This window comes from Acanthaster planci, linkage group LG10 (genome assembly GCF_054643075.1).
Source record: "Acanthaster planci isolate LZ-2023a linkage group LG10, COTS_SCS, whole genome shotgun sequence".
Taxonomy (NCBI): domain Eukaryota; kingdom Metazoa; phylum Echinodermata; class Asteroidea; order Valvatida; family Acanthasteridae; genus Acanthaster; species Acanthaster planci.
In genome coordinates, this window is record NC_141786.1 from 18,430,605 (window position 1) to 18,448,963 (window position 18,359).

At 40.5% G+C, this 18,359-nt stretch overlaps 1 protein-coding gene across 1 annotated transcript; it reads right to left on the reverse strand.

The window, feature by feature from the left end:
• Positions 1–918: 918 nt before the first annotated feature.
• Positions 919–9,834, reverse strand: LOC110989451 (uncharacterized). The gene is made up of 4 exons (XM_087141829.1): positions 9,747–9,834; positions 3,333–5,653; positions 2,352–2,510; positions 919–924 (listed from the first exon to the last, which is right to left on the reverse strand). Exons 1-4 carry the CDS (start codon positions 9,832–9,834, stop codon positions 919–921), a joined length of 2,574 nt encoding a protein of 857 aa, XP_086997955.1.
• Positions 9,835–18,359: the final 8,525 nt, after the last annotated feature.

Below are 18,359 nucleotides of genomic sequence, written 5' to 3' on the forward strand. Positions count from 1 at the left end.
TGTTTCGCCTTTCAGGTGTGGGGGCAGCTATGACAGGGGAAAATGAACGCAAAGCATCTTTGATGCTTCCGTCACTGGCATATCTCACTGCTGTTCAATGACGTCTTGCCGGACCGGGACTCAGGCATGGACGAATTAGGCAGTGTCCTCGCGGTCACGATATGCATATAGCAAGCTGTGACGTCCAACATTGTACAGGCGCAATACTGTCTCAGTGCGAAGTGCCAAGCTGCACGCACTTCAGGTTGTTGATTGCAGTTGTAGAAAAAAATTGATGTTGGCTGGATGAGACATTTTTGAAAAGATGTTGAAAAAACATCACACGCTCCCTGATACAACATGTTACGAAGAACTGACTGAGCGTTAATACCAGAAATCTTTTGCTAAAACGAACGCTGATTGAAGGTATAGCCAGGCACCAAATTATTTCTTATATACGTATCCTAAATTGTTGGATATGCGAATGATCCATTTCCCGGGTGGGAGCGGGAGGCTGTGGGGGCGCTCTGATCGACGGCACAGGGACAAAGTGAGTTGCAGGTGCACTTGCCGTTTCCGATCAAAGGCATAGTACTGAGGACAAAGGAACATCTTTTTTTGCAGACATATTTTATTATACATGCAGTCTTTGCTTTTACAGTTCACCCTACACGTGCTTACTGGAACAACACTTCATATTTTAATCTTTATTTTTATGTAAAACATTTTTCACACTGTATTGTTTCTTCATTTTTAAATGATATACTGTATGACTTTTTGTGAGCTTATTTAAAGGTTGTGATCTTCTCTGACCAATCACAAATATGTTTTGTCAGGACACGGAAACACAAAGTGGCTCAGGCGATTGGTGACTGATTTGTGAGAGCGGGTCAATGTTTTTGCATCCAAATAAGAAAGACTATAAAATTTTGGAAACATTCACGCCTATGTGGAATCACAATACACAGCTATTCACAGCTAAACTCTTTATTTCGCACAGAATCTTATGATATTAAATGCGATTCATCTCTACAGATATGAAGTGTAAAGTGATATCTACATCAACACAGTGAGTTTTGTATGTTTGCAAAGACGTCTATTAAGATACCACAAGTTGTGTACTTACCAAACTATATCGTGCTAGCGCAAACGTGCAACAGAGTAACTATTAATGTTATTTAAAAAGTGCTGTATGAACAGAGTATAGGGAAATGCGTTTGGTTATAAAAGCAGACAGCCCGGATTGTTATTAATGAAAGGTTGATCTTTTCAGTCAATTGGCGTTCCGTGAAGGTCGTTGGCTAAATCAATTAGGATGTGAATTAATTAAGGTGTCATAAAATATTAACCTCATCATAAAGGAAGATTGTTATTACATCTCAGTAAAAAGCGCCGTGGTGGTAAACATCGCATGCATGTAGGTTAAGTGCAAAATTCCAACGAAAATTCTCATTGATTTTTGGGTGTGTTTATGGAATGATGCATTGAACAAATTGTAACAGTGCACAAAATAATACATCAATATGAGGATGAGGTCATATTTTGCACATCAGTGTACAGACTGTACCTGTCCATGTTTTGAAAATGGGATATGACGCTGACTGCAAGACATTTAAGTCCCACCCAATCTTTCTTTACACTCAGCCGCCATATGCACGCAGAGCCTCAATCTGGCAGCTTTACACATTAAATGTGTACATAAATGATTTTTCTAAATATTATTTGCAGAGGACAAGGGAAAATTCCAACATGAGTGTTTCTTTGGGCGTTTTTAATTAGAAATCAATCTTCCCAAAATTATCGAACGTGACAGGAGGACCCTTTTAAAATCCGCGCAAGCGTTCCCGAAGTTGCTGTGGGCCCTTTTACTCTCAGGCTTTATGGAGTCGTGTATTGCGTGTTGCTGCCCTCGGTCATGCCAACAATGAAAATGACGTAGACACTTTATTCAGTTTCAGCTGAATGATTTCCTTGTTGCTGTGGATGTTGTTCTTGCTGTTATTAATGTAGTTTTCTGTTGCTGCTGTTGTGTGTTGCAAGGCAGCTTTTGTTGTATCTCTGTTAGTTTTGTTTTTATTTTTATTATTGTTGTTCATTTTGCTAATGTGTATATGCTGCTGTTGCTGTTTTTTTTCTCTTTACGGTGGTGGTGTTTTAGGTTGCTGTTCTTGAATTTGATTGGTTGCCAAAGCGGTTGGTTGTTGTTTTGGCAGTTGTTCTTCCTCTTGTGCAGACGTGCACCTTTGGCCCAAATTCACTGGGGCTGGACAAACTTCACGAACGTCGCTGGAGGCTTTCTTTGAAGTGGTCGCTCGTCGACAGAGGCAACAGCAACTGTAACGCATGCGTGCGCAGGCGTGCACCAGCCTAACCCTCCAGAGCGCCCTGACGCTGGCCTTGAGAAGGAAGATTGCAGCAATGAGGGCGCCTTGCAAGGAGTTAGTGACGACCGAGATATACCACAGCGCTGGCTCTCGGACAGCGTTGGCCAGAACGAAAAATATCCACGATACTCCAGTAACTGTGCCAATCTGTCGGGAAAAAAAAAAGAACATTACAAAGTGGGAGACTCTAAGATGCTTGGTGCGGCAAACATACCCGTCCATTTATCTATTTTTATGACCAGCGACGTGTCCAGCTTTTGGTATCGCGGGGGATTCATAAGCAAATGCGGCGTCAGGCTTCTACATGGCGTAGGGGAGAAAAATATCACGAGCCGGTCTACGATCTGGCTTTTATTTCGTGGTGTTGTTTTCTGAGGATTTTGATGCTGATATCTTAAAATAAGTATACCGTTTACTTTGTTTCTTACTTACCTATGAAGTATTACTTGTAAAAAAAAGGGGGGCTTGCCTTACCGTTGAATAAGGTATACGTGTTGTATATGTTTGGCAAAACTGTAATTTTTCACAGTACTTTACTGGCGCCAGTAGAATACTGTTAATGATTTACAGAAATTTATCTTACGGTAAATCGCTGTTATTTATTGGACAGTAGCCTGACTAACTGTAGAAACAACACGGTATAATACTACTCATTTAACAGTATTATTTTACAGTGAAGGTGTCCCACCCCTAGTGGTCGAACAGGAATATAGACCAGAGCGCGTACCACCCGCCGCAGAAACAGAGTTCCACCAAGGAAATGGCTTCTAATTCCGGTTAGGGAATCAGTTGCTGTATGCTCAGACAAACGCTTGCGAGACCCATGATATTTGGGTGGGACACAATAATGAAAGTAACATTCAGCTCTTTGAAACATTTTCCACTTGGGGCCTCAAAGCATGTTTGTTCGACTAAAGGGTAATATTTAATTGAAATGGATTATACTATTACACTTTATTATACTTTTACCTTTAAGCACAGCAGAATGGTTGTCTTGGTTTGTTGTCCCACTCGTAATGCAGCAAGTCTTCGATTATTCGCAATCATTCTGTGCATCAAGTGACCAAACATGGCAAAATTTAGAGTGATTGCCAAAGTGACTGGACAACCAAATGCCAGGACAGACTGAAATGTTCCCACGATCCAGCATGTCTTGCCCCCGTACTGGAACCAGATTGACGAACTTCTATTGAACCTTGTCGCCATAAGGCACGAGAATACGATGGCTGCCGGTAAGCCCCAAGCAAAAATCGACAGTTTGAGTACCTTCCAGTCCTGCAATCTACCCTGTCGAGCTTGTTGAGCCGGCCTCAAATTGAAATTGAGGTTGTAAGCCAAGTCACACGCCAAGACGCTCATCCAGGAGAAGACAGCCAGCCACGAGAAATGCAGCATTGCGCCTCGGAGTTCGCAGAGCCAAGATTGGGGATCCGCAACGAACATTAGAAATACCTGAGAGATGAACAGAGCTCCCATGAGGTTCATAACGATTTTACCGGGTGTATTGCGCAGACTTGGGAACGTAATATACGTCAAAAGGGCGAGGGCAAGACCAGTAACAGAGCACGAACTGCCTACGTAACTGACGTAGGCCAGAGCGTGGAACCATTCTACTCGACACACTCGAGCTGTGCCGTCTGGTAAAAGCCAGTAACTGCCTGCAATAAACAAAAGACCCCCATCTTTCTCAGTGAGTGCACCTCCATCGATGGATCGATAGAAATCTTCCGGATACAACGTGATCGGAGAGCAGCCACGATCTCCCACCAAGGGATTGCAAAGAGTAACTGACTCTCGCTTGGTAACAATGGCCTCGCCGACATCAAAGACATACTCTGTTTCATGCATGAACTCGTGTTGATCGTAAACGAATCCACTGATGTTGACGTTGAAAGCACCGTCTAGGAAAAATATGTCTGCGAAGCTGATGTTGCCCAGCCTATAACCCTCACAGATTCCCTTTGGTGGGTTTGGGGGCTGATTTGACGCTACAAGAACCAGTGATGAAGCATTACAAGCGAGGTCAACAAGGTCTGTAACGTTGGACAAAATCAGGTCGAGAGAACTTTGAATGTGACCAGCCCGAGCAAAATTGGTATAGATGTTGAGAGAGACATGACGTCGTTTGCCTGAGCTGGTGTCTGCCTGTTTGATATCTTCGACTATCCACAGGGATGAGTTGTTTTTGGATATCTCGCCGTTTATCGCTTTCAAATCTTTCGGACAGTCATTGAGAAATTTTGCTAGTCTTATCGATGTACCTTCCACCTGTTCTGTGGAACAGGTGCCCGATGCCTCGTCAGGAGCCTGGCCATCTGTGCACATTATATCACGGCAGACGCCTCGGAAAGGGTCATACAGCTGCCATTGACTGCAGTTCCTCAACAACTGAGGAGAGGAGGAGATTCTCTCGGTGCCATGCCAGGTGTTCTTCACGATGTGTACCCCTCGAAGTCGAAAATCAAAGAGAATCGTGAACGAAAGACGTGGATCGAATCGGATCCGTCGACTTAATGGCCGACAGGCCAGATTATCTTCATTGACTGATCCTGTGGACCCATTACTGCAATTTAAGCAGTGGATATTCTTGTAGACAGCATCTCCTGGACGCTCGAACAGTAGGGAGGTGCGGGTTTCACAGAGTTGGATTTGTTCGACAGGGGCAGTCGTGTTGGGCGGGCAGCTTTCAATGATACCAGGGTAGCATCGATGAGGGTCGTACGGCATGGAAGCTGGAGGATGCACGCGGAACTCTGAGCATGTGTTATAATCTGGTTCGCCACCATCTTCGACCGGCACTGTCTCTCCAGCAGCTGGTTGGCACTCCCACAGCTCTGCCACCCAAGAATGGAGTTGTTCTTCCTCGATGCCGTGGCAGATTGCGCAGTACACGTTCTTGAAGACAACGTCCCCAGGACCGTTGACAAACAGAGTTAGATGTTTCTCCTGCCGCGAAAGAGTGATGTTCTCGCATCGATTCCTAGTCGTGCCTATGAACCAACCAGGAGGGCACCGATCTACTACTACGAAGCTGTTGTAAGATATGTCAGTATAGATGGGAGAAATGCAGCCTAAATACGCAAAATACTTGGAGTGAAGCATCAAATTAAATCGAAGCTCTGATAAGTCATTGGCGCAATTTGTCCAGTAGTCTTCACAACAGTCGTCGTAGATGACGCAGTGTGGGTCACATCGGCATAGCTCTTTTGGTTCGTCAAGTGCGGGGCCCTCCCTATCCAGGCAGCCATTTGAACATCTCGTTTTTGATTCAGGACAAATTGCGCTGTCACCTGCAAATGTTAAGGGGAGACCAAACGTCACAAAAATATTCGACTGTCGAAAATAAAACAGTTAGAATAGTTGGAGTAGCCCACAGCAGCACCTGTAAAACAACAGCTGCGACATAGCAGCACAGAAGCAGAAGTGAAAGAATCAGCACGCCCTCTACAACAGAGACCCTTTAGAAATAACCACGAGCAGCAAAAGTGGAAAGACAGCCCCAGGAAAAGCAGGACCTGACTGTTTCAGAAGTCAAGGTAGTGACTTATGTAAAAGGTTTCTGTTTATTTGATGACTTATAACCGTTCTCCAGAATTTGGGACGCCGGTTGAAAGGCATATTTGCCGTGCTCACTGCCTGTACGCATAGACTTCATGTTCATGGTTGTACTCTGATGAAAGAAACAAAAATTGAAGGTCATACGACGTTATATGGAACTTGAACAGCAGGAATCCTGACCACAAAGAGTTTTTTAAGCACTTGTGCAATTTCGAGATCAAGGGATTTTATTTTTGACAACCACCGTCACGTTATTGAACCCCCCCTCAAAAAATTAAATCTTCCCATTTGTGGAAGTTTCAGGATTTCAGAACCTGTTTTCGATGAGTTTGGATATTTTGGTGACAGTCGCTTATAAACATGCGCCCCCACTTTATTAGTTCCTACAAAAGGGCCGTCGATTCCATTTTTAAAACACACTCTCCCTTGTTCTTGCTTGAAACAGATCCTTATGATGGGGTCCACCTAGTCAGAGGGGGTCATTAGGCAGATATACTAACAGGATGTATCACCACACAAGGATGCTACCTTTTCCCTCCAATTCTCTGTAATACAAGCGGTAAATGCAGTGAGCAGCTTGGTCTGCGTTCTTGCCAGTACCACTTTAATTTTTCCTCTGGTTTCTTGTCATTGGAAGGAATTAGAGAATATAGACCTACATTTTATTGAGTAAAGTAAAGTTTTACCACAGTAATTACGACCTTGGTACATGTATAATTTTTGTACCCTACGTCTATGTATAAATTATTTCTTCCTTTTTGTTTTTTAGTATATCATTTGGTAATTAAACATATGAATCTTTTTACATTTATTGAGATTTTGTATGTTTTCATTTTATAATGCTTTTAGCCTTTTTTGTTGGAGCAGCAGGTCATCGGATGACGGTATTCGCATTTAATAATATAGTGATAATCAGTTCTTATATAGCGCATAATACGGAATGTCTCTGTGCGCACATTATCACTGTCCTTGTACATAGTAAGGACCTTTACAGTCTTCGGTTCCTTTCATAAAACCTGACCATAAAATGAATTGCACAGGCTCGGGAGAATGGACGGCATTATCAGCGTTCAGTCTCCTGAGCCGGTCTTAAACGTTAAAGACTGGACAAGCACTTATTTATTCCCATTTATAAATAACTTTTTTAGTCAGAGAGTCAAAAGACGTCAATGTATCATGGACTTTCGACGATTTTATTCTAGAATTTCTTACTTTCATTTTCCCAACACCCCGTCCATTTTATGGTATATTGCAAGTTGTCCAAAAGAATCCCCTTATATGGACTTGGTGCGCGCGTGGCGAGCGGCGTGCACAGACTCTTGACCAATGAGCTAGAATCGATTTAACATTAGTCGCATCCACTCTCCTGAGCCGGTCTTAACGTTTTTAAAAAGGCAGTGCACAAGAATTGCATGTAGTGCAATTTGTAAAATTTGCCAATTTGGGGGTTTGGGATTTACTTTGTGTATCATTTCAAGGACCTGTTTCAATTTCTTGAGTTCAGTGCTTTCAGAAAATGGAGAAAACCGCCGTTTAATTTAACACTTAACATTTAACAGTGAAAGCCTAGCTCGTGTGATTTCTCTCACAAAAGTCCATCGGCCATAGGATGTTCCTGAGTGCCATGGACAATGCACAGGCGAGGTTGATCTGCAGACCAATTATGGTACTCAAAATGCATTTTTTCATGCCTTGTACCGTAATATTGGCTGGCAAAAATTCACATTTATTTTTCCTCTTCAACAATTCAAAGCTGAAATTTCTCATATGAGCACCGTGTCATTGTGCAGTGAACTACATTCATCCCCACCGTCAATGCACGACCAACACTTACATGTACCGGTGCATGTGCGCAGGCACGATCGATCGACCTTGCAGCTCGCTCTTCATACGTAGCCTGTTACCGTCCGTTAAAAACCGTCTGCACGTCTGTGCCCACCATAAACACTTTGTAACTCAACACATGTGGCATCTATCCTTGCATTTTTGGCATAAAAGTTACTCTGACTGGAGAAACAGAAAGCCAAATGTCTCGAAATTGCAATTTTGTTCGAGAAAACAGGGCATCGGCCATGATCAATTTGTACCATACCATTATCTTGAGGAGTGATACAGCGATGATACATTCACGTGAGGCAAACTTCTGCAGATTCATAAAGAAACTCTGCTTTAAACTAGTCAAAATTATCATTTAGGCTGTTGGTTATGGTTATATATCTATTAAGTTAATAATGAGTTTAGGCGTACCGAAGGCGTGTTGGTATATATATCATACCTTCACCCGTTAATATTTACTCTTCCAACAGCTTAATGCTTCACATATTTTCGTGGTACCCGTTAACGGTTCGATATTTGAACGAATCATATTCTCCATGTTCGTTTGTCCGGACTATCTTTGGGGAAATATATAAAAGTTCTCTTTTCTCGAAAATGGCAGTATTCCTGGCGATAAGATTTCGCAGATAGTCTGACACTATTTGACAATCCCGATCGTGCAAATCCTATACACAGTCTCATTTGTTCTCTTAGTGTCCTTGTAATCGTTACTGGTTTCTGTTGTTTTGAAAGATGCTTGCGCAGCCATTTTTCAAATCCAAACCTTGGTTCACCTAACGCTTTCCCTTGTTTAAGAATAATTCGGAGGTTTTCTAAGCAGAGAATTGCGTAAGGTTGTACACTAAACCTGGAAGTAAAACTTGGGTCTGTGTTGCCATTCTGAAACATTAACAGTACCGGCCAAGTACACATTTATTCAAATCATAAATACCTTGTCAGAAAAAAGGTCAACATAAAATGTTAATGGAGTATAAATTTCCAGCGTTTTTGTTCATACTTTCAGACACCCCTTTGGCAATGCTATGTTACACATGATCTGGTGCAGTCGAGCGGTTAAGACCGGCCATGTTTCGGTACTATTACCAATCGGAATGGCTAAACTGTCCTAAATGTTCATGAATATCATTTACTGAGACAACAAAGAATCACACACAAAAATGTTAACCCTTATGATGATCTACACATACTGGCAAGGGCACCACAATGCCAGCATTTCAGCATTTAGCTGTTTTGTTTGTTTGTTTGTTTGTTTGTTTGTTTGTTTGTTTGGCTTTTTATGTGGGGGTCTTTGTTCTTGTTTTAAGTTGAAAAAGATACAGAGGGGCGATAACAACGATTTGCAATAAAGTGTCGCCATTGATTTTGCTGACATTTTACGAATTTGACTGATTGTCACGATACCTGATTACTACTTTAATTCTACCATAATTGTGTGAGTTCATTACTAAGAAAAACACTCCGCAGTCTTTTTCGTTGGAAAGCAATAATGCAGTGCACATCATTTTTGGGCAACATTTATGGGTAGCAGCTTGTCTTTGAATGCACGCGTAAGGCAAGTCTGCAAAACCGCGGCAGAGTAAATACCCTTACATTATCATGTAAGAAGCAGTTTTTAATGACCAAACTCAGCTAGTGTTCTGCAAATTCCCTTTTTGGCGGGTTCTCCTCAAGGTTGCAGTTCGTCAATAGTATTCATGACCATGTCTCTCAAGAGCCTGTAGGGACGACAGTACAACAACAAGGAGTCTAGATGTTGGCAACGCCATTACGCTTTAGGCGGATATTTACCATCAGCAACAAAAAATGGATTTGGATTATGCCAAATACGAGAATTCATTTTCAAAACCTGGAGTGATTCAGTGCACATCTCACTTTTTTCTTACCGATAAAAGTCATCATGCAGTCCTTATTCTTATGAATTAAAAACACACTAACTTCTATAAGTGGCCAGGACAATCTTGGGTAACGTGCTTTTTATCGAGGACCTACCTGTTTGAAGACAGCTGAAAAAGCACATCATGAACAGAAGAGTTCGTCTCGCATACCCGCCCGCGATTTGATGAAGTTGCTTCTCCATTACTGGCTGGAACTAAGCGTGGTCATATACACAAGAAGCCTCTTCAGATTTCGTCGGTCGTGTTGGGAGAGAATGCTGTACCATCGATTGAATCACTTCTTATATGCAGCGCTGTCAACGGGTTGCCGACGTCAGGAACATGTCACTTTATTTGAACCAGTTATGAAAGTGTGGGTGGTTCGTATCTAATGAGGGACCTGCTGAAAAATAATTAGCTTTCCTCATTTCATGTAACATATAACATCGATATGATGTCATTGATTTATAAAACGCTATTATATCTTATCTTAATGTGTGTAATGTAGTGTGTTACTTATTTAGATGTATTTTAATGTCTATGTATTAAAGCAGATGGGTACATTTTCTGTTTATGTATTCTGAGGGAAAAAGAAAGAATTAAATTGAATTGATTTAGAGAATCGGATCTGACCTCTGACCCTTAGAGGTTGACCCAGAATTATTAGAGTCCCAATTTGTTACCAATTGCAAATGATCTCCGATCGCAAAATGTGCGGCAGGTAAGGTAGCGTTTTCGTAGTTTCAGAAAAATAAAGAAAACGGCTTAAAGACGCAAAATCTTACCTTCGTTTCTCTTGTCCTCTTGTTCTTGAACTTTCCCGGTGGTTTGGGTTTGTATTGATTATTGGGGATCAATGTATATTCAAAACTCGTATGTTTGTGTGATTTTATTTGATTTTTCTTGAGCAGAAAGAAAAGGCAATTTATTTAGAAATGCATCGTCTTTAAATCCAAAGCAATGATCGTGATTTATCTTTTAAATATTGGGGGGGGGGCAGTTTGCTTTTGCGACAAATTTTCACAATCAAAAATGATTGCAAGGCATGAAAAGTTGCAAAGTTGCACAATGGTATCCAAAAGGTTACGTCTAGCGGCAAGAACCTCCTTATAGTTGTATAATAATTCAGGGAACGGCTCCAGAAGCTTTCCTACAATTCCTAGTGATCAAGGCTAAAAACCTGCAGCTTATTTAGTGGCTGGTCTCGAATTAATAGTCACACTTAGCAGAACGAATCTTTCAAGTCTTTTAATTGTAAGACTCTAAGGAAATTTTTTGCATTGTACATCGTTGCTTTTTTGATCGTCTTGTAAACAGCTTACTGAATTAGAAGGAAACCAAGCCAATTAGGGTTCCTGCCTTCACTGGCATTCCACTGAGCCTCCCATCTGATCACCTGCGACAGGAATCATGGAGAATAGTCCTTAACTGTTGTCGCAAAAATCTCAAATAGCTTAAAATATCGCCTTTGGATGAATTTGGTAAATTGTAAAGAAGCCGAAGTCAAGCATAATTTCACACGAGGAATGTTTCCTACAGATATATGGTAAAAGGCAGGTAATTAAAATGTTTCTAATGTTCCAAACCACAATACACATTACTTAAGTCTGTTATTTTTGTCCCTTCAACTACCCACAACCATTGACAGCTATTCGAAGCTGCAAACTTTGGTGTAATCCCAATAAAAAATGGATGTAGTTGTTGATTTAATACCTAGTTATCTGTGAGTGGCTGAAGTCACTGTTCCCAACTGTTTTAAAAACCTTTAAAACTAAACACTGCTCGCTAAAACCACATCCAAATTGACTGGACAGAAACGGATAGCCTGATTAGCGGTATATGCAATCCTATGAAATTTGCTATTAATTTCTTCGTTATCTCATAAATTGACTTAATGAGCTCAAAACATCGATAAAAAAGCCTCCCCAGGGGCTTCGTTAAGGCTTCGTTAAGCAGACAGTCGAAAATTAGACATCATTATTTGCAACAGTTTTGAAACTGTTTTTTAACACAATGAAAACAGTTTTTATAATAATAGGATTAGGAATAGAGTGAAGCGAGTGTTTTGTCTTGGCTTCATGGACAATTAGGCCTAATAGGCCAACTACAAAGTACTAACAAGGGACTGACGGGGGAGTATCAAACCCTCTAGGATATATGTAAAATCATAATTGAGATTAGAGGATCGAGGACTGTTAGCGCTATTGTTATGTTCAAAAAGATTACGAATGCGTTATAATTTCTTTAGTTTTGTTATAGATGCAGTAAAAATTACTGAAAAGGGACCATTCCAGATATTAGTACCACTCTAAGCTTTTCCTTTTTAAGACACAGTCGTCCTGCTGAAGCCAACATTTTATTCGTCTAAGAATTAATAATAAACCCAGGAGAATTCGATTTTGTTCCAGAGGGTGGGTACTGAAACGATTTAATAATCACAATTACGTTCACTTTTAGAATGCCTAAATGTAATGTTAGAATGTGTAGACTTTTGTATGCCACATATAAGTTATTTTCTCAGTGAACTGCATGTAATTAGGAACAAGAACCACCTGTCTTCACAATTGCAAATGGTGTAGGAACTTTCAGAAGAACTCCGGACCCATGCACTGCTCAGCAGTAATGAATGAAAAATCATAAAATAAAGGAGAACATTGTGTTTCTTCATGATTTAAAGTAAGTCAGTTTGAACATGACGCCATAATTTATTCGGAAGAAAAACTATATACTAACCACGTTATGAAAATGACAAGGAAAACCTGTTTGAATATCGTTTTAGTTAACTTACGTATTGCTAGACTCATTACAAAGAAATGTCAAATATCCAGATAATAATAAAAGTTCATGTCCATTTGTTCCGTGCTTTTAAGGATGCTTAACCTTTTGTAATGTTTTCTGCAGTTGTACAAAGAATTCTCACAAACATACACTCGCCTCAGAACAAGAAAGGTAGGCCAAGATGTATTTGTAAAATACAAAACTTGATTACAAAGAAACCATCAGTCGTTAAATGTTCATTTTGTAATGTAATTGAAATCTCATTGTCACACTGTGTTTACGACTGCTGTGCGGGTAGTAAGTAGTGCGACGATTACACAGGCAGCGTACAGACAGTACAAGACTAGGAGCGACGGCACGACGGAGACTATGCGTCCTCGAGGGAGCATGTAGCGAAGCAACAACGCCACACATACTGTTCCTTTCCCGTATTCATTTCACAACTCTTAAAGGTCATAAAGGTTAAAAAATGGAGGTATTTCGTATGCTGTCAATACAAACGATACACGGGTCAAGTGTCTATCACGTACATGGTCGAGGCTTATGTTTCCCCAATGGGATAAATACCACAGAAAAGGCACAAAATCGTTTTATTGAGTTACATATTACAATCAACCCATATTAAGTGACAACAGCAGTAATATCTGATTTTTAAAAAAACAGTTTAGAAATCGATTTTATCGTTAGATTCTGCAGGCCTACGTAGGCCCCACTTTCTAGATCACACTTACAGTTAAATGAACGACCAGATGGTCAACTTGTTGCAAAGTTGATGAATAAAATATAAATATACGCTCCGTGAAAATGAATGTGCCTAATCTTGCAATCCAGCATGATGTTATCTCAAATTTAGGTTTCAATGTAAGAATTTTAGAGCAAGCTATCCGGTTCGTGTAAGTGTGACGTCACTTCACTTTAAACCACACCCACTGCGGATGCACTGCACAAAGAGTTACATGCATTAATCGCCGTTTACATGGAACCGGAAGTTAACACATAACTTCAGCGATCGTCCAATGGGAGCCTGCAAATCGTTTAGCGTCCACGTTTGTGACGAAGTCACTTACGAACTGGATACCCTAATATTATCTAAGGAAAAACTTTGAAGTTCAAGTTTCAAACCTGTACGCATTGGTCATCACGATGCTCAGCTTTCCCCTCAAAATATAGCAGTTGCTGTGTTTTTTTTTTGCTAATACCGTGTCTTGTGGAATACTGGCTCATCTTTACCAAACTAAATCCAAACTTAAAAGCAAAGCCAAACCGTTTCAGTTTCTAGGCATGTAAAGTCAAAGAGATCAGATTAATTGGAGGTAAGTGGATGCTGTGTGATGCCAATGCGAACGATTTATAGGCCACATCCAAATCGGGTATAGCTGTGGATGGGGGGGCAAGGGCCTACGCACTCCCCCCCAAAAAAAAACACACTTGCCCCCTTTTTTTGTTTAAACGAAATGAAAGAATCACTTCATTCCCCAGAATGTGTAAAAGGAAGTCTCCAAAATGTAGCCGAAGGCCAATATCACTGGAAAAAATTCCTCCCCCAGAAAACAAGAACCCGCCCTCTCAGCCCGATGTTTTGGCTCTGGACACGTGCTTGGTTGTAGCATATACTCTCTCGCCCAGTGGGGGGTTTACCAACAGATGTTTAAATGACATTTTCTGAGTAACATATGAAAGTGAATCCATTTTTGAAACAACAAAATCTTTACAAAAACCGACATAATTTTACATTTCGATGCCCCAATTAGCCCCTACTTTCTCAAAGGTCTGTTGTTGGTTTAGCTCTACTCATGCACAACCGCTTTTTTCTATTTAGGCCTATAGTGATGATGTGTATACACCACATTTCGTTATTGCGATAGCCGAACACAAATATTTGAATAAAGTTGTCCGAGTTGCATATTAAAGTAAACCCATTTAGAAACAAAAAAATTAAAAACCTCAGATTGCAAAAGTTTTTTTATTCTTTAACACGAAAAGGTGAAATATTCTTTCTGCTCCTGTTTGATTCTGCACTGATTGGGCTTCGTTTCCTCATTTACGTAAAACCGGCAGGATGCCTCCGGTTTCATTACCTGCCACGTCTGCAAGACGTCGGAGACTAAGTACGTGACAGGAAACCAGTCTAGGCAGAACCACGCCCTTATACTCAGGGAGCGCTGTTCGTTATTCATATGTAAATTTTTCTTGTGTGGGAAAAAGAAAAGAATTTCCGGATCATTTTTCTTTGTAAAATATTATTCAAAGCTGTGGGTTTGCAATAAATTCGACAATCTAAAAATAAATAAATTAAAGATCTGCCCTATGGGACCCTTATTAAAATTACAAATTGAGTAGCTGATCCAATCAATCATTGGTTTCCGCCGCAATGAATGCAAGGCTAGAGTGAATGCGGAAGGGAACCAGTGTAACTGCCCAACAATGAAATTCTCACGTGGGGTAACGCGCATTCATAAATTCGCGGGCATCGTGGAAGGAGCTTCAGTTTAACTACGCCATCTTGACAGTCAAAGTAAGTATGCCCTTTTTGAGTCGAAAGGAACTGTTATTGACCCTCATGAGTAGAAGTGGCATAGTTTACTGTTTAGAAAGTAGAGTGAACTGATAAAAGTTAGAACATCGACGGGTTAAAGCTCGATATTCAAATTTCAATTGTGACTCGTTCACTTCGTCGTGGTAGGCCAAGTTCCAGGGTTCACGTTCCATAATGTAGGGAAATCACGCATTTTCCCTTGCAGCAGTCTATTAGGCATTTAGAAAGTGACAACATGTCTAAAAGTCACGTTTAGCAGTGCTAATATTGAAGCACTGACTTGGAAAGCATTTAGAATTTTCAGACCAGTCTTGTGAGGTTTTATGGCAGGGTGTCATCAAGTGATGGCTGGATACGGAATTCTTATAATTCCACGTTTTCTTCCAAAGTCCTCCACAAAATGGCTCTCCAACCCTTTGTGTAATAGGAAGACTTCCTGAGGAAGTAAAGATAATTTGGAAAGTATACGGAACTTTTCCCTCGGTCAGGTTTGTAGAAAGGTTTGCATGAACCTTACAGTTCTGGAAGTGGCCTCTCATTGAATAGTCTGCCAGTCTGCGGCATACCTTTGCCATTCACACGATGCATCACACATTGTGTATGCACGACGTCAAACAATCAACTCGACCATTTACGAGTGTGTGAACACTAGAAAGCAGCGTACAGCGCTTGCCTCGCCATACTCCCAGTAATTATTCCCTACTATGACCTATTAGCCGTCAGAAAGTAAAAACAGAAAAGTTATTAGAAGGGAAAACATCAAGTCGTTCCACGGTTTACTCAGAAAATAAAATTTCTCTGGCCACTTCTGTAGGGTTCGTGCACAGGGTTTCAAGTGGCGTCCGTATATGGAACTTTGTCCCTCCCCTCTTCCTATCAGAAAACCACTCAGACTTGCAGTAGGTATCGAAATAGGCTACCTGCCGAGAACACCGTCACGGATGCAAATGCATGAAGCCAAATATAAATTTCTTACGTGGAATTCGTATAGTCGGGCTCACTGTTTGTCGCCAGTTGTGGTACCAGTCCACGGTCATACATACTTGCCAAATTACGTGTGCTTCCTGAAGCAGTTTCTTTTTACACTAAGGGCTGAGGAGCCATTTTGAGGAGAATTTTTGAAGAAAGATTGAGAGTTTTTCTTTTTGTCAAATATGTGCAGAGTCCTAAAAGTGAGGATTGAACAGTAGATGTAGCATTTCCAATTCTCAAGTTTATGAAGCTGTTGACTTTGAAGATAAAATTGGGATGGAGTGTAAAGTCCTGTCCCAGAGTCCTCTAAATTAGAGCTACCGAGCGTTTGGGGAAATAATTTAAAGGTTTTATTTTGTTATTTTACAGATGACATATTGCTTTCAATTGGCGAAGGAGACTGGAAGCAACACTCCCACATACAGCTCGCAGGAAGAATGTTGCAGTGAAGATGCCTGCATAATCAAACCCACTGCAACAAGATTCTACCATTTGAACTCGAAGTGAAACAATGGACCTACGATCAGACAAGATCACGTATCATTGGACTTGCTATTATCCAGGGTTAGCCTGTCACATGGAAAAAATTGAATGCAATATTGGTTTTTTTCTAAAATAAAAGCTAGTTCTGTTCTTTCTGATATACTGACTCGCTGTGCATCAATTGTTGGTCATGTCAGTATGCCAGTAAATAGTATTTTGAGATCATTTCCTCATAGCCATGAAAACAATCCCGTCAACCACCTGCCATAAGCCATATTAACCTCGACCAACCCTCAACTATAAACAGTAAATAACAACCCCATTAACTATAACCATTTACCATATGAACCTCGACTAACCTTCAACCATTAACAATAAATAACACCATTAACCGTAATCATTTTACCTCAACCAATACCCAGCCATTAACACCCAAAACAATCCCACTCTAAACCGTATGCACCTCAACTAACCCTCAACCATTAACAAATATGTAACCACAAGCCATTACCCCTCATTTAACCGTTTACCCATTACTAATTGCTAATTAAAATGGGGAATGTGATCTGTCTAAATGCTGTGAGTGACTTTAAAAAGATATACGCTGTTATATGTAATTCACTGCGCAAAATGTGCTCTTTTGTGTTCAAAAATCAACAGCACTCATCTCAAACTTGTAAATCAAATTCCAAAAACGCTTTAAGAAGTCACTATAATTGCCCCAACCGGGCAGTTGTTTCTTTTGGTCAAGTTTCTCTGAAGCACGACCTCGGCACAAGTGAGAATCAGTTTGACTGTGCAGGTTCCTTGGATAAAATAAATGCATAGCATTCAACAAGTGAGGGAAATTGACATCTGTCGTAGTGGACTCTGAGCCTAGACTTTGACTTTGAAAATTTGAAAGGAGGAATTTCATGGACATGGCACAAGCCAGTGTTTTAAAAGAGATAGCTGTCTTGGAGAAAACGAAAGAACAATGTCAGTGAGGAAGAGATCGAGAGGATCCTGAATGATGTACTGGAAAGAAATCGGCTTATGTCCGGAATCGGTCCTGCTGATGAAGCTATTGTCGTTCAAGGAATGTCCATGGAGGTGAGAATTACTCATTTACAGATAAGTCTTCTTGTAGCACTTCACGCACAGATTCTGTATTTTTGAGTGTCTAAGAACTGTGCCCATGGCATTCAAATCGCTTTACCTGGCAGAGGCTAAAGAACTATCCATAGGTGTTGCATTCAAATGCATACTAGTGTGTCGCACATTTTGTATACTCTGGTTCAGAGCTACACATGTGAGGCTGTGAGCTAGCGTATTTCAACTTGAAATACGTCAAGAAGAGGTGCTCAACTAATTTCTGATTAAAACAGACTTACTTTTACTGCATAAAACAATCAGAATCTTAAATCTATCAGAATCTGTGGTAGAGGTGTTTATAACAAATATTGACTGCAATTTTATCGTGATGCAGGGAAGCCAGCCTCCTGATCCATTTAGGATTATTTTCCAAGGTGATGCGGTCAATATTTGTATCATATTTGATGACAAACGAAATAGAAGTTCAAAATTTAAAAAAATCCAAATACATTTTTATCAGATTATTCCCAACTTAGTTTCTATTTATGCAGTGTGTCTACCAAAGAAAGAATGTTTTACCCCAAAGATGCCACGAGAACCTGACAAAATTGAGCTGCAAAGATTTCCACAATGCTGTGCCTATATCTAGCAGTTTTGTTCTTGTCAACATTGACGTGCTTTGAGCACTTAAAATCTACCCTTTAGTTGCTTGTATCAACCAATTGCATTGTGGTAGTGAGATAGTGTTTACTTTTATTTCCCTAGTGGTTAAGTTTTGTACTTTCCCCATCAATGTTGTTCAAGTAGAGTATAAATTCTTATCATTTCTACAGGGACCACATTCTTCTTTGACGAGCAATCTGAATCAGTGGAGGCAAAGAAAAT

Coding starts and splice junctions, on each gene's coding strand:
- LOC110989451 (XM_087141829.1), bottom strand. CDS start 9,834: ATGGAGAAGCAACTTCATCAAATCGCGGGCGGGTATGCGAGACGAACT. Junction 5,654..9,746: donor TTTCAGCTGTCTTCAAACAG/GTAGGTCCTCGA, acceptor TAACATTTGCAG/GTGACAGCGCAATTTGTCCT. Junction 2,511..3,332: donor CCATTCTGCTGTGCTTAAAG/GTAAAAGTATAA, acceptor TTTTCCCGACAG/ATTGGCACAGTTACTGGAGT.